General features: G+C 39.7%; 1 protein-coding gene across 2 annotated transcripts in view; it reads left to right on the top strand.

Moving 5' to 3' along the window:
• Nucleotides 1-17,116, top strand: part of cdk14 (cyclin dependent kinase 14) — a 150,662-nt gene that overhangs the window by 108,557 nt on the left and 24,989 nt on the right. For both annotated transcript variants that reach the window (XM_026293778.2, XM_026293780.1), the window contains one exon: nucleotides 2,258-2,408. In XM_026293778.2, coding sequence (XP_026149563.1) covers nucleotides 2,258-2,373 — 116 coding nt within the window. In that variant the 3' untranslated portion in view covers nucleotides 2,374-2,408. The remainder of the gene's footprint in view (nucleotides 1-2,257; nucleotides 2,409-17,116) is intronic.

Below are 17,116 nucleotides of genomic sequence, written 5' to 3'. Positions count from 1 at the left end.
GAGAGAGAGAGAGAGAGAAGAAAAATGGCTCATTTTGGTTTTTGTTATGCTTACTGACACTCTCTCTCTCTCTTCCTCTCTGATTCCTTCTTCTCCATGAGACACACAGGCAAAGCAGCAGAGTCACTGAGTGAAGAACGAGTGAATTAAAACAGTTCCATAAAACGAGGACAGGAGTGGATAAACACAAAGTATCTTCCGTGCGTGTGTGGAAGACAAGTGTGGATTTGCCTCTTGCACTTCTGTGGGGGAAGGATGTGTCACAATTATGCAAATAAGAAATGAATGTGAGATAAAGAACTGGCTAATTACTCCGGTTGTGAATATTTGGCTACAACCACAGCATAATAATCACGTTCTTCCCCCAAAAAAGAATGGAGGCACATGGAATAGCCCAATAAAAACACACTGCTTAATAGTTAAACCAACCAGTACCACTAACAGTCAGAACCAAACCAAATAAAACATCTACTGGCCAAGAAAACAATCTCATTAATGGTTGATCCTCTCGAGTAAATGGCCTGTGTTATCCACGGGGATGGATAATATGTTCTCAGTGGGCAACTGTGCATGTCATATGTATTATGGTTTTATCCAGACAATAACCAGATATAGTGGACTGGGAACAATAACAGAATTATTGAGACAATAGAGCTCCTGAGGATGCTGTTGCTGTGTGGACTGGGTTGTGACATTTTTAATTTGATTTTAGTGAGAGTGTATGGGTGTCTGGCACTACAAGAAGTGATTGCAACGGCCTTGAGGGTCTGTCTTATCTCTGATGTATGTGTAGACACAAAAAAAAAATGCATTTGGACAGAACAACTGCTTTCCAGTTCCACTGCTGTCGTGGCAACTTTCTCTGTGTCCAAGTAAAAAAAAAAAGAGGATGTGCTCTTAATGTTCTCAGAATTTAGCAAGTATGTGTATCTGCATTATTCCACAAAATATAAACAAAAAAACAATAAGAGATTGTTGTATTTCAACCCTACTAAATTACCATTTCATTTGCCTCTTGTAATGACAACTTTAGTGTTCAGGCGCAATGTAATAGCATTATATTACTGTCAACAGTTGGTCCTCCAGCCTAAATGACAACATATATTTTTGTCCCTGCCTCAGAATACAACCCATAGGACCATTTCAACACACACATACTATTTTAGCATGCCAGATCATTTACATTTTAGCTACCAGATCTTAGCGGCAAATACTACAATACCCATGAGCTTTGGCCATTCTTGCTCTAGCACAAAGATTTTCAACAAATGAGGCACATCTCTCCAGTTGGGTATGGGGGAATTACAATTGTGTCCAATATTTCATTCTTTTCAGTGTTAAGCTTGAGCCAAAATTTGTGCTCCATCTCGTACTGCATTCCTTTACGTCAACAGTCACAAGTTGGACCTGAGGATTACACCACACCCAAATGATCATGTTTCAAAACACCAAGTTAGAAAATAAAGATCCATTTTTCAGTGGGAACTTTGAGGTGCATGCATGCATATTATAGCCTGCATTGCAGCTGAAGTTTCTGACTGCTTTCATTTGAATCTGAGCACACAGAAAAGCCACATATATTTTTAGATTTCGTGTGACTAACATTTACCAATCATTTCTGACATCCATTTGGAATTTTGTGAAAATCTTACTAGAAAATATATAAATCCTTTGATTTCCAAAACTATTTGTGACTATATAAATACCTAGACCAAAAACAGGTTTCAAGTTATAGGTTAGAGGAAGACTCATATTGCAGTACATCTTAAGGTCTTTCAGTGTAAAAGAACAGGACTATATGATAATATATAATATGATTTTCCCTCCTTTTTTCATGAAAGACTAAGTACTTTTCTCAGCACCATTCTTTGTAACGACCTACTAACACTACATCCTGCATATATGTTGGAAGCAATGGCATCAAATGCTTTAGCCTAATTCAGATCTCAACTGGCAATTTAGTATTTTCTGCCACTAGGATCATATATGTTATGGTCTCGTAGCATTTATTTTAATGCGGTCCAATCAAAAGGCAAATGAGCAATGGTACAATGTCTCATGCAGCAATTTAAAATAGTTCAAAATATTAAAATTTTTATTATAAAAATATTAAAAACCTAAAAAGACTCTGTCTGCAAGTAAATATTTAAATATTCACTTTTTAATAACATCTCTATCTTTAACAACTAACTTGGAAACATTTTCTTCTCTCTCAGCCTACAGTCTTTTAATCTGTTTGCGTCTTCTCCCCCTGCAGTGTCTTCTATCTTCACCGTACCAAATGTCAAGCTGCAGACTGAGAGCGGGGACAGCATACAGGTGTGTGCACGAAAGAACAGTCATGGAAAGGCATCCTGTGGCAGCAAACACTGACCTGAGGCAGCATCCCGCACATGTCTGCCTGACAGGTACGCGCTCATTACCATGCAAGATGCAGATACAGTGTGCAGCAGCAGCAGCAGCAGCAGCAGCATGCATTTTCACACACTCACCAAGAGAAAATGAAACACACATACAGAAGCAAATCTAGGGTACAACTTTAATGGGAAACTGGTTCAGTTGAACGGGGCAGGTTCTTAAAAAAAACATACGTGTATTTATTTTTATTTTATTCTTTCAAGGTCTTATTGTATATCTTATCTTATCATGTTTGTAATTTTAGCAAGAGTGGTATTTAATCTGAAGTGTAGAACAAGATGGACTGCATACTTATTGACTGCATACTTATTGAAAAGAATGTAAAAGAATGTAAGAACATCATCTCTACCACAGTCTTTCTTTTTACTTTGACACCATGAGATCTGTGCTGTCGCCAGCGAAGCAGTTAATAGATGGAGGAATGGCTTTAAGTGGGCGAAGAGGGCGCCCCCTTCTTTAAACACGGGGGTTTCATTCACCGCTTAGGTAATGCGGCACTATTTGCATGTAATAAGAGGTGCAGAGGCCACTCACTGGGATGGGCTCAGGATTGTGAGGGCCAGCACACAGGGCCACGACAAAGTGGCCAGATTATATCTATAATTACCGACAGGTGCAATGCAACACCAGACACAGCAACCCTTCAATCACTAATCTCCAACTTTTAAGATTCTTCAACATTTTTTTTTCTTGATGTTGCCTCTACAAAGCCCACACGCCTCTTAAACATGTAGTAGATGGTGGATGAATACCCTGTATTTACTACACCAGTGAATATGCTGAAGTGTGTTTATCCTGATCTGGAGCTTTGTGGTGTTTCTGTGTGTGTGTGTGTGTGTGTGTGTGTGTGTGTGTGTGTGTGTGTGTGTGTGTGTGTGCATGCGCACATGTAGAGGGTGGAAGTCACCCCACTGAGAGAGCTGTGTCCTCTCAGCTGCTGCATTTACATTGAAATCAGCCTCTTTGTCCAGGCCCGTCCTAAAGCCTGACAGGCTGGGAGAGCTTCACTGATAGCAGCTTAATCCCTGTGCACACATTCACATTAATACACTGACAAATTACACCAACATAATGCATACAGTCCAACAATCGTAGCTTCTGTACTTATGTGAACTAACTTCATCACCAGGTGTTTTGATTGGTTTTGAAAATCAGAAATAAAACAATAGAGTATCACTATATTTATATTTAACCATTTAACTCATTTTCCTGGGTCTTCATATGTACAAATTAAGAGTCAGACGTTGGTGATCATGCTGGCCTAATCAAATCACATCACCAATTTGGACAAAGTAGCATAAAAACAAAGCCATATTGAGTCTTGTCATCAACTTGTGTCAAAAGTACTGGTTGTGCTGAAAAAAAAAAAGCATACCAAACATTGGCATGGTAAATATTTTTTATGGTTAAATACAAATTACCCAAGAGTCCCAAGGGTTGAGTGCACAATTTCTGTTGTGTAACTGTTTACATATCAACATGATTATTGATATCACATTATTATGAGCAGAGCACTGTGGTCTATAGCCTGCAGCCAGTGTGCTCTTAGGCAGCCATATATTTGGTTAAGGTAAGAGAAGGTAAGAGAAAGACTGAGTTACATTTTTACTGTGGAACCATCATGGGTTTAGGGGACTCTTGAGGTAATGGTCAAGAGAGGAGCAGCATAGACTAAGGAATCCTGATCCATAGTCAATTCCAAACAAAGTGTATTCTTGATTTTTCATAACACCACCCTGTTACACCCTCTCTGTCTTGAATACTTTTAAATTTAAAGCCTAGAACTATCCCTGATTCCACTATCAGGGTAACTCCTTCCAGAGCCACAGGAGACATTATGCTACAGGTTTCACAGTTATGATGTGATTGCTTCATGTCAGTGTTGACTGTTTCAATATTTAAAGCAGCTGTTATTGATACTGTAAATTTACAGTAACTGTGACAAGGCAATGAGAAAACTTTGCAACAGTGTTGAAAGGGGTCGGTCCTTTGATAAATCTACAGAGAATAATTTGCAACTCAGCTTGGCTTTAGGGAGCTTTATAATAAGGTTCAGCTCATTGTTTAGCTGTCTGACCAATCTGGTACCTAATCTAACCTATGGAATTCCTCTGCCCTCCCACACAACTCTTATTTTCTGCATCGAGATATGTTTGGACACATTAACATTATCATAATGACCACTTACTAAAATGCGGCCTGTGTTTAAATCATTTATTTTGTTAATAAAACCTGTCGGTAGCTTGTTTACACAGTTGATTGTTTGGTTAGTTTTACTACTAAGGAAAATAGAAGTGTATTACCAGATATATTGTTACTATGGTTACTTGTAGCTAAGTATATATTATGCTTTTATGTTGAAGACTGATCAAACCACTGACCGGATTTTTGTTTAACATGTCCTTTTCATTAGTTTTCCTGCAGCACTGGTTATATCATGGTGTGCATGGTTTATATAAGAACACGCATTATTTAGCTCAATGCGTATAAGCCCATTCTGAAAGCAGTGTTTTACTGGGCTGTTAAAATCTGAGACAAATGAAGTGAGGAGATGGGAAATAGAGGAAGGGGCTAGAGAGGAAGGGAGCGAATGAAAGGAGAGATGGAAGCAGGGGCTTGCAGGAGCAGTGCAGGGTTTCTTTTTGTTGAGGCAGCGTTGTATTATTTATAGGAGGTGGTGGAGGCAGGCCGCTTCAGACAGAGCAGAGCAAAGAAGGCGAGCAGCCCCTTTCTCTTTTGTGGGTCTATTCCCAGTGGGCAGGCTTTGTGCTGGCTGGATGGCTGCCTTTGAGGGGGGAAAAAAAAAACGGGCTGCTATTGAGCTGAGAGTGAAGGCCGGGCCTGACTCGCCTGCACTGAGACAGAGCAGATACAGCACTACAATGTCTGTCACAGCTATGGCCAGAGAGGAAAAGAAAAGGACGTAGAGAGAGTGACAGAGAATGGAGGAATAGTGGGAGTGTTTGATTTTAGCAGGGAGGGAAGAAAGAAAGAGTGTTTTTGTGATGAAAGGGGTGAGAGCCAGAAAGAAATACAAGGAGGTTATTGGAAAAAATGGAGCCAGGGGTGGAGAAGAGAAGGGGGGCAGGTCTCCTTTACAGTATTGCACTGCATTGATCTATGTTTATTCATGATTTTGCATTATTCACAAGATTAGCTGATGCAATTTGGTGCTGAGGGTAGGCAATGGCTCTCCCCATCAATCCACTCAGTGACCACACAGTTCAACTATCAGCCCCAACAACAAGTGGGACGCCATGGTCCTGTCTCTGAGCTTCAGCAACACTCTAGGATGGAGTGTAGGAAAAATTGGACGCAGTGCAGTCACAGTCTGAATACATAACAAAGCATGAAACATTGACTCAATCAGGGAGCAAAAAGCAACATGAAAGAGGTCAAATCAACAGCTCAGTGCCTCTATCCAAACAAGAATTAGTTGGTTTTATTTTAAAAGCAAATCTTCAAAGGCAGAAAAATTGTTGCAGATCTGTACTGAGATATAAAATTTGGATATTGCAGTCTTCCCTGGTGTTATTCTCTTTAAACCGGAATAATGGATTTAGCTCATTGTTTCATTTCTGAGACCTTAAAGCTCACTGCTTAAAGTTGTAGCATATTTCAGCTGCATGTTTTGGTTTTTAAGGAGCATCACTTTGGTTTAGTCTCACCACTCTCATCAGCCTTGTTTCCAGCAGCAGCGGGCAGCTAGTGTTATTGAAAATATTGTTGTCCAGTGTCTGCTGGATGTTTAAACAGGCAGCAGTTTGCTAACATAATAAAATAGACCACAATATGTCAAACATGCAATTATTGGCTTGTTGCATAGATTTTTACAACCACTTTTAGTTTTTTAACTCGTGTCTAAGACTAAAAATGAAAGTGAATCTGTGTGTTTCCACAGGAATAATGTGAGGCTTGTGACCAAAAGAATGTGCAGCAAAATAACTTTTTTCCTGTACGTCTTAATTTATGATCTACCAGGGCAGCACCAGCTGGGTCAGCATTGTCAAGTGATGTTTTGTCATGTATTCAGACTTTAGTGTAACGAAAAAAATGTACAAAATGATTGTGCCACTTTTAAAGGAATAACAGTCAGTGTTTGCTTGACAACAAGCATTTACATGTCAGAAAAATTAAGTTAGATTTCTGCAAATGGCATGACACTTGTCTTTCTGTTGAGGACAGCCTTTTTAACTCTATGTCACCACTAATGCACCTCACCCACTAGCCTGCATTACTCACGACCAACAATCACCATCTTATTTTTAATTCATTGGCTGTCAGAGCCGCTCTGAAGGCCGATGAATTAAAAATGTCATGTGGTTGAGTGCTGTTCTCTTGCTGTACGATGTGCTTCTGCTAGTCACCTGGCTGAGCTTCACACAAAGCAGCAGTCTTTCTGCAGTGTGTCTGTGCAGTCAGCCATCACAGGTTGGCGACGCAACGCTCTGGCCCTGAAGCATCACTGTGTCACTTTGAAGATAACAGCTGCAGGCAAAGCTAGACTGTAGTGTCCAGAATGTAAAGGTGCAAGCTACTGCCAGTAAAACACACACACACACACACACACACACACACACACACACATATACTTGTAAGGTATTGTCTCACTGAACATGCTGCATTTTTTTAGGATTAAATTGAAAGGAATCTTCATAGGTATCTGTTTGAAAGTTAAAGCTATATTTTTTCTCCTGGTGTGTTTCTTTTGCAGTGTCTTTCAACTAAAGCCACCAGTGTCCAAAACTTCCAAAGTTAACAGGACAGAGAAAGAGTATTTTTGGCTGTGTAACAGGAAGAAATAGATTTGTGTGGTCCACAAAACAACCTGTCAAAGTTTTTCTAAGTAGAGGACAAAGTGATTTAAAGTATATCCCTGCTGTGAGCCTGAGGGGGGAAATAGAGGGTGGGGGAAGGAAGGATAACCGCAGGCATAGCCTTGAGAAATAGAGAGCCTTCAGTCAAATCAGCTGGTTTTTACTTTCTCATGCCTCTTATAATTTAACAGTTTCAGTGCCTGTCGGTAATATGGGCTTTCACCTCACCTTAACTTCATGGAAAACCGTTGTGAAGGCACAAAGATGTTAACTGCAGCTCTGGAGTGTTCGTTAAAACGACTATGCAGTCACTTTCCACACCTTGTTTATCTCGTTTCATGTTTACATGAATGTGATGATACGATAATGCTGTATGAAGTTTGCAGCTCTGGCTCTTAGAAAACCTACTGCATGATGTGAACATGCACAGATTGTGAGCTGCAGTTAAGTGTTGAATGTGTGTGGAAAAACTGAACATTTTCATCCGAGATTTTTTTGTTCTATGTGGGTCTTTCCATATTAACTTCTCGTAGGCTGCATGGAGCGCACATTAAAATGTGCTGCAAGGCTCCACGCTTCATCTTTACTTCTTATCATTCTCTCTTCACTCCTTTCTTTAATCATCATACAGTATCTCTGCCATTTGCCAACACCAACCATACATCCACAGTGTTGAGCTGATTTCATTTTGCTGTGGTTTATTTAAAAAATATATAATCCATAGTTGACTAAAGCAGCTTGGTATCTTTAGGATTTAAATTATGTTTTTATTGGATTAATTCACATCTCCTGTTTCATGTTAAGTTCTAAAGCTCAGTCCCATTTAAGCGGTGCAGTGAGGGGGAAGTCGGAGTGGTAGATGGGTTTAAAATGTGTCAGACTTTCATGCAGGAGGCTGCGGTTTGCATCATGTCACAGACCTGCAAATAGTTGCCATGCATAGATATTATATAAAGTATAAAGTAAGAACATCAGTGTTTTTGTCGAGTGATATGGACCACACCATCTCTGAGTAGTAGTAGTAGTAGAAGTCTTCTCAGGGCAATTTTGGTAACCAAGACCCAGTCAAAATTATACTGGTATACTATACATTATACCATAACACTATACTTCTCGATGAAGTACAGTAGAAGCTACACAGCGATGGGACCAACCTACCCACAGTTCAGTCCGTTTACATTTTTGGTATCAATAAAACAATAAATTTAAAGTGACTGGTGTGGCGCTATTCTTATTGCTATATCACATTGTGCAGGAGGGTTATGGAGCATAATCACTTTGTGTAATTCATAAGTAGATCTGAGCAGACTTTATAACTTGGAATGTCCTGAGATGATACCCCAAAGTATCGGTATCAACTAAAATAAAGTTTAAATCAGCTTCCTTGCTTCCTTTACTCTACTGTGTTCTGTCAACCTCAGTCTGACTGTGTTGCAGTGCTGTTGTCTTTTATGACAGCCAGACTCTACAGTGTGAGCATTCCACCGCATACGCATGTGAAAATTAGTGTGTGAATGTGAAAAATTATTTGGGAGTGATTGTGAGTTTATGTACTAAGGTGGTCAACATATACAGGTTTCACTAAACTATTTCTCATTAGCAAAGAGCAGCATGCGGAACATTCAAGCGTTTACTGTCACTTTTACTGGTTAAATTCACAAACATCGAGAGCAGCACATCATTATCGTAATTTCATGAATAACTTGACAGAAGGGCGAAATTAATGTTAAGTAGTCTGAGCGAGCTTAACAAAAAAATAAATAAATAAATAAAAATAAACTTGATGTGGGTATCAGATGTCATGTTATTCATCAACCGAGAATAAAGATTTGCAGTTTAAAGTAGGTGGAGAATATGAACTGCTTTGTTACTGTGTGTCTATTTCAAATTAGGTCTTGTTCTAGAAAATGCAGGACTTATTTTACTGTATGTATAATTTGTTGATCAGTTTAGGCAGCAGAGGCCATCAGGCTGACATGTAGGAAAAGATCCCATTATCAGAAGTTCTCCTCTAGGAGTCTCATTTTTTTTCTCTCACAGCCCTCGATCCTTCTCCCTTCATAAGAAGCTTATCATGGTGATATTAACAAGGTTATCGATAGGTTTCTGTATTTTTGTGGTGGTACATTCATGATGCATAAAGTTAGTTGGATGCACATAAGAGAAGAACTCTTGCTCAATATTGAAAAAAAAAAAAAAAACATTCACTTTCCAAACATTTACCCTTCAGAGGAAAACTGAAAAACTGACAGAAGAGGAGATGGCAAAATAATACGACAGCAGTTTGGTGGGGCCCCCTAAATAGCTGTAAACAAATCTCAACAACAGAGGATGTTTTCCAGAGATGCAGACAAAGTGTCATACCTTTTTCACTCCATCTCTCCATCTCCCAGTTTTTTTTTCCCCCTCCTACTTCCTCTGCCATATGGCTATCCCTAATGAGCATTGCATATGTACCTCCCTTCTTTTTTGTTCCTCCAAAAAGAAAAGAAAAAGCAATTCCTTCTTATGTGCTGCAGCCAACAGCTCCTCTACAGTACAGATCTGGAGCTTCTTTTCTTAGCTGAGTGAAATAATGTCAAATGAAGTATGCTAATGAGTCCAACTTGCCATTTGAAACACTGTGGGATAAGAGCTGTGAGAGGGATGGTCCAGCCGTGCTTGTATGTTGCTTCCTGCCTATATCAAAACATCTACCTTGAATTGCAGCATATTTTTAGAGCAGACATGCTCAATCTTGTGTTTTATGACAGCAGCAGAGAGTAGCTAAGTCAAATCTGAGAGTTAGAGCACAAGCATTTTAAGAAGAGCATTCAGTAGCATACATAGCACTCTCATGCAATGAGGCCGTGTCTGCTTATTTAGCTGTTTGATTGCAGGAGTGGGAACCTGCCTTGTGTATATTTTTTTTACTTTCTCACATTCACACTGCGCAATCTAGGGTCACCAACGCACCTAGCCTGTTTGACTAGACTGTGGGAGTGAGCCAGAGTACTCAGAGAAAAAAACACATAGACACCCCCACAAAGAAACGCCCCAGAGCACAGATTTTTCAACAGTTTTTTTTTTTCAACAGGAGCAACCACTGTTACACCATGCTGTTGCCCAGTGTCATTTCCCAAGCTAAAATCCTTACCTTACAATCGTGATATCCATCATCCATCCATCCATTATCTATACCTGTTTCATACTATTTAGGGTCACAGGGATCCTGGACAGGTCACCAGTCCATCACAGGGCCCAATTGTAATGTCATCTCACAAAATTAACATGGCTCCTGACTGACAGAGCTCACATTTCACTGACGTCAGTCAGGTTTATAAAGTCCAGGCACAAGCGCTGGTTCTGTTTATGAAAGCGTTATTTAGTTTATTTTGCTCAGTAAAGTAATGCATAGCTTTGGCTCATTTCTGACTTTCTGTGGATGATGCCGTCAAAGGCACATCACAGTTAACAGTTTGGAGTAATCAAAGATGTTTGAAAAAAACAGCCTTTTTCAACTAAATAACAACTGAGTAGCAGATGGGTGAAGGAGTGGCAAAAAACTAAGTTAATTGAACTTTGGCCCCTTGGTGACACTATGAGGATTATGCATAGTTGGTCTGACCTCAATCAGTCAGTAATGTAGAATTTTTTCTGTGCTTGCCCACCCCAAAAAAAAAACATTAGAACATTAATGTGAATGCAGCGATGTATGGCACTGTTGTCCAAGACAAATTTCCCCTGTGGGACAATTAAGTTTATTCTGATTATGATTATGATCTCTTGACATTTTCCTTCTTTTTTGTCTTGTTTCTGTACATGGCTGAAGTAGAGCCCTAAACCCTGGGATAAGTGCAATGTTTCAATCAAGCTGAAAGATTTTAACTCACTTGGATATGACTTTCCTCCAGTTTCATTCACACTAAGCCATTAAGCAGAAATTTTAGCAGGTAAATCAAGATGTTAAGTAACCAGATTGAATGTAAGTGGGAATGCTTCTATTGCCCCTTTTCCATTATACAGTTATAGCATTACTTGTCTCTACTCGACTCGACTCGGTTTTGGTCATTTTTCATTACACTCGGTTTTGGTCATTTTTCCGCTGCCCATGAAACCGTCATGACGCCACCAAGCACCTCCTCACGAGTAGCATGGAGTAGTTTCGTGAGTAGTGCCAAGGAGGTACTAAAAAATGACCTGCTACTGCAGGTACTATCCCCTAATGGAAAACCAAAACCAAACTGAGTCGAGTCGAGTAGTGCTAGTGGAAAAGTCCCATGAAGATTCTCTTTATCAAAAACACATTTAGATTATCCTCAGAAAAAAATGGCCCTGCCTCTACCTGACATGTTTGGCCATCTAACTCACTGAATGATATTGTGATTTTCCTTTCAGATCCACTTGATCATTTATATACCACAGCAGTACATATTTTCTTGCATGGCCAGCCAGACTTACTCCTTTCTTAGCGAAAGAATGTGGGTCTGCTGTAGGGAGTCTTTTCCTCCAGCCTTAAATGAGCCTGGCCAAATACAGCCATTTATCTGCAATGGGGCGGGCTTTACATTCCAGTCGTCCAACCAGATTTAAACAAACCTTGCACATAAGCACTGACTTGTTCATAACGTTGCTCAATGCCAGTCCCAAGTCTGCAAATCTTCCTACAACTGGTTTATGCTGTTTACTCCGTTCAAAAATATGCACAGAATTGGTGATAACACCATGTATTCTCATGTTTTTACAACAAAAGTGTGAAGGATGTAAGGCTGTAGGTTGTGGACAGCAGAGCTTTTGTCCACTGAACAGTCTGTGTGTGATGGCATGAGCTTATGTCTGACTGCCTGTGTGGGCCTACTATACACACACATGCACATATACATATATATATGCACAATATTCATTGCAAACAACATAGCAATGATTTTTCCAGTTTCAGCACCTTGAAATGTAACATTTGTCCTCAGAGAGGTTTCAGAAAGGTCACAAGGTCATCAAAACCACATAAAAATGTGTCCTTTCTTTCAGCACCTGTAGGGAAGGATAAATATGCTCTGCAAAGAACTTATCTGATGAGTAATCTGATGATGAGCTTGTGTTCAGTGATTGTGGGTGTGAGACCCAATGAAGACAAGCACAGCACACTTCAATCTGGATATTACTGTTTCAGATCCTTTGTCTTAAACCTGTACCAAATACTATAAGCAGCTGCAGCCACTCACCACCTGCTCTAACATCAGTGCTTGTTTTCCATTTCACACTAATAGTCAGTGATAGTATTTTTTTTAACCCAAGCCATGATCTTTCCTTAAACCTTATGCTTTTGTGCCTGAGGTTTGGTCTCATTTGTTAACTACTATTTATACAATGTACAATATGTTGCAATGTAACTGATTTTAATTGTATTCATGACATTATAAACGTAGATTTGGCAAAGTAAACTCAATGTCCATCAAATTGGCCAGTTCTGTAATAAGGTTACATTTTGACATGAAAATAAATCTAGAATAACCCTAAAAAATGATGACTAATAGGAAATAGCTGAACTCCACCAGATCTGGTTTGCCATCATTCATCAGTGAGCCGAGGCAGGAAGTCAGCAGGAGACCGACTTGATCTGAGCTGGACATAACTCACAAATTATACACTCACTGGTGAATCTGCATGTTAACGGCACACTGCAGCCCTGTATATGAGTGAGTGCTCTGAAAACACTGGGTCCAGTATTCATGAGCCCACACTGCAGGGGAATAGAGTGGCAAGAAATTAATGTCAATGCATGAAAGGGAGGAGTGTTAAAGGAGAAGCAGGGGAAAGTTTCCCTGCCATTTGGCCTGTTTAGAGAAATTGCAAGGAAATATTATGATTATTAATACCCTTTTGAAGTTGTGTTCAATTGAACTGCCCCTGCAGTGAGATAAGAGTACCTATTCTGCTGGCAGGACAGGTCGGCCTTCACTCCCTGACATGCTGATGAATACTAAACATAAGATCTGTAAAACACTCCTTTCATTTAAGCCATGTGCCTGGTTGACCTCTGGCTCACTTATGTTTAAAATGTTGCTCAGGTTGTATGCGAATTTCTTTTCAGCAAAATAAAATATTAGTTTATGGTTCTACTAGTTACTACTACTTAATACATATGTATATATACCTAATATGACAGGATTCCATTATTATTATTCAATCACACTATTTCACTCCATACCTCATACTGTAGGATCGCATTATTCATTGCTGTGTATGTGTACGTAACTTCTGCTCTCTAATGGACTTTTTTGGTTTCCTGTCAGGCAAAAAGGGTGGATAGCACCGGGTACCGCGAGCTGAGGTGACATGACAGCATTGCAGTCTACTGACTTGTCAATGCAACTGCGTCATCATGGTGCGAAAATGTCTTGTGGTCTGAAACAAAATTTGTCTTCTTGCTCTAACAAACAGGCACATACCTAGAATAAAAGCTACAACCCCTCCATTGTTCTTGTGTGTCATGACATCAGGGCAATTTAGTGCAGCGTAAACTGAAGTATCTGGCACCAAAAGTCAATATAGTCAAGTTGAGCTGGTGCCATGCAGTGGGAAAAAAAAAGAGATTAGTAGTATTGCTTGGTTTAGTGGGGTTGGGATCTAAATATCCTAATCTGTAGTTTTGCACCCTTCCAGGGACCCTGTCTACTGTGTCTCCAGTAGAAGGAAAAGAACTACATATCATGCCATCATGTGTATTAAAAAATAGCAAACTCAGCCAAATGCTAGATGTCACATTTTTCAACATTTTCACGATCTTTTTCTAACCTTAACTATATTGCCACACGCAGATGAGGTACAAACATTTTAAAAACACTGTCACTGAATATAATTTTGAGGTATGCAGAATCTATCAGTATCAGTGCTCTGCCAGCTTTTGCTAAACATAAAACATGTAGGTAGTAGCAGATGAATGGAAAATGTGCCCTTTTAAAATCTAATTCATTCTTTGTATTCTTGTTTTTTCTCAGCTTTAAAATGTGTAGATTTTAACTAGTATACCAACAATACACAAATATTGCTACGTTCAATGCTCTTTCAATGTGTCCTTACCCACCTGACTCCTCCCACCTCACCAACCTCTGCATGGTTCCTTACTAACTGATCCAGGAGCAGCCTGACAGTGCAGAGCTTTATCATGGCCATGCAGGCCTGTGGTACTGGCTGGAACAACTCAGCGATGTCTGGCTGGCTCTGCTGCAGCAATACATTCCTCTCCAAAAAAAACCAACCCGCCTCTCTACCCCCACTAACCCTTCATGCCTTCCCCCGGCTTTACACTTTCTCTACTTTTTCTGCTAAAATTTTATCATTGTAGTTGCATGTTGTTTGCTCCTGGACCGATTGCAGAATTCATCTGGACATTTTCTGACCTCCAGTCTATCAAAAACTGCAACACTTTTAATGTAAAACTAAAATTTTGATTAAAAATGTTAGCTGGTCATCTGTGAGTATGAGAGATAAGATAAGTTATTGTTGTTACAAGTATGTTACAAACATGTAACAATTCCAATAATGTAAATTTGGGCCTGAGTGCAATGCAAGGTGTTGTGATGTCATAAGGTTCACACAAAACAGACATAAAAGGTCAGAAATTACTTTGAAAACATTTCTTTCAATATAACTACACATTTTGCTCAAAATAATCCACAGCCATATCCGTGTACAGTATTTTTAATGGAAATACTTAAAAATTTTATAAAGTCTAGTCAGTGGATGCAGAGCACAGTGTGGAAGTGTTAAAGAAACTGATAAGTTGCCACATTGTGGCATTAAGGACTAAAACTAACTCTTAAGTAGGTGAAAAAATGTACATGTCTGTTGCAGCTTTGAGCAGGTCTGGTTTACCATGTCTGTCTGTCTCTGTCTGGGTTCAGCGGAGTCTCTGAGGCCAGAGGTTTCCTGGCAAAGCCTCACTCTGCTGATCCTCTCTGGACTAAATACAACCCTGCACCTCCCTTCAGCCCACTCCGTGTCTTCCCATGCCCCAGCCAGTCTGCCCTGTAATGGGTTCACTCTCCCATACAATTCTTTCACTCCTCAATGCTCTGAATATCCCTTTTGGTGCCTTTCTCTCTGACCGGCAGCCCCCTCCTCCTCCCTCCCAGCCCTTTCACCCTTCTTCTACCCCTCTCTCTATCCCTTTAGGAGTGTGTCCATGAGTTTAGAAGAGGGGGACTGATGTGTTTCTCAGTGGCTGGTCTTGTTTGATGCAATGAGGCCATCTCTCTCCCATGGGGAACACGTTATGTTTGACTTTGTCTCCATCAGCTTCACACTGAGCCCTGTGCCCTTTATCGAAACTGAAGCAGATTTTAAAGTTATACCTGTATCTCCGTGGTGTGAGAGTGCGTTTTGAACAGCAACGTGTAAACTTTCTACAGCTTTGCTTCCTCCCTGTCAGTTCAAGCAAAGCAACAAAAAGCAGCTATCAAACATTTTCTTCATGTCGCACAATCATACAGTCTAAACCATTCCTGCTCATTTGTGCAAACCCAGTGTTAGTCAACACTAAAACATTTTGTATATGTATTGTGCTGTGCAGGAGAAAGAGCAGATCCTTTCTTCTCTGCCATTCCTTTGCCTAATGTATGCATGTGGCTGTGTGAGATGGTTGAACACAGCGTGGTGAGCAACAGAAAGGAGACAGTGGATTGCAAGGAAGCTGTTGCATTATTCATCATGTTGGATAAGGTTTAATTAAAAGTGCTGCTCAGCATTGTGAGAGGAATGAATGTGTGTTTTGCCTCGCTTGTCCCTGCCTCATTCACGTTCACCATGCTTGACTTATCAAAGCAGCCCCTTGGCCCCTCCCATTTGCCAGTGCACGTTAGCATAATGCTGCAGCCCAAAACCTTGTGATTACTGGGAGAAAACGAGCAGCACACAGCTTCAATGCAGCAACTGCTGGCACTCACTAGACTCTAAAATATTCTAGTGGAACAAAACAATGAACTGATGCAGGAAGTATTTCTCTGTTGATGCAAAGTTTCTGTCTGGTATTATCAACCTAGAACTGAGAGTGCTGGTGCATCCAGAGGGTATCAGTATCTCTGTGTCCTTACAAATGTTGGGCAATTAATTTTTGTAATTGCAAAAGATTTGTTTAATAATATATGAATCACACTCTTTGTTACGTGAGTATTGTCCAGGTTTATGACATGACCATTTTTAGCCGCAAACAATTAGGTTGACTCATTCTCGTTTTTTACTTATCAAAAAATTTCATAGGTTCTTAAACTACAATAAAAACTAAAACCTGTATTTTCTGGCCTCCCTTCCATGTTTATGGCACTTACCTCCAAGCCCACAGTAAAACGTAAATCTTTAAACACAGCTTTTAAAAATGCTCAGCAATTTCCTAAAAAGGCTGGGCATTGTAGTTTAAAATAAATGTTACTCGGACTGAAAAAAAAACACAGCTTTTGTTGGAGACTATTTTCAGCTCTGGATTAATACACATTTGGCACACTACACAGCATTTCTGGCAGCAGAATGGTGCATGTGAGTCAAAATAAATACAGTGTGGGTTCACACCCAGTGCAACAGTGTGGCTTACTGAGGTCTTTGTGATAGCATTTGGGCAACAATGGTGCTCTGTTCCACATAGTACAATATACAGTATCAGGCTTTAGATATACACACATTACTTGTTGTGGGACACATTTATTTTTACAGTATTAAAAATACATATCATATCACTAACTTCAGTGCATGTTTAATGGAGATGGTTAATATTTTAAGATTACATATATATATATATATATATATATATATATATAAAAAATTTATTATATATATATAATTCATTTTTTAACGTTGTTACTTAATGCTTTTGATGTTAACAAACAGTATTACTCACAAGGTTGTTGTAG

The sequence above is a fragment of the Mastacembelus armatus genome, chromosome 16 (genome assembly GCF_900324485.2).
Source record: "Mastacembelus armatus chromosome 16, fMasArm1.2, whole genome shotgun sequence".
Lineage (NCBI taxonomy): Eukaryota > Metazoa > Chordata > Actinopteri > Synbranchiformes > Mastacembelidae > Mastacembelus > Mastacembelus armatus.
This window is presented reverse-complemented; position numbering and strand designations above follow the sequence as displayed.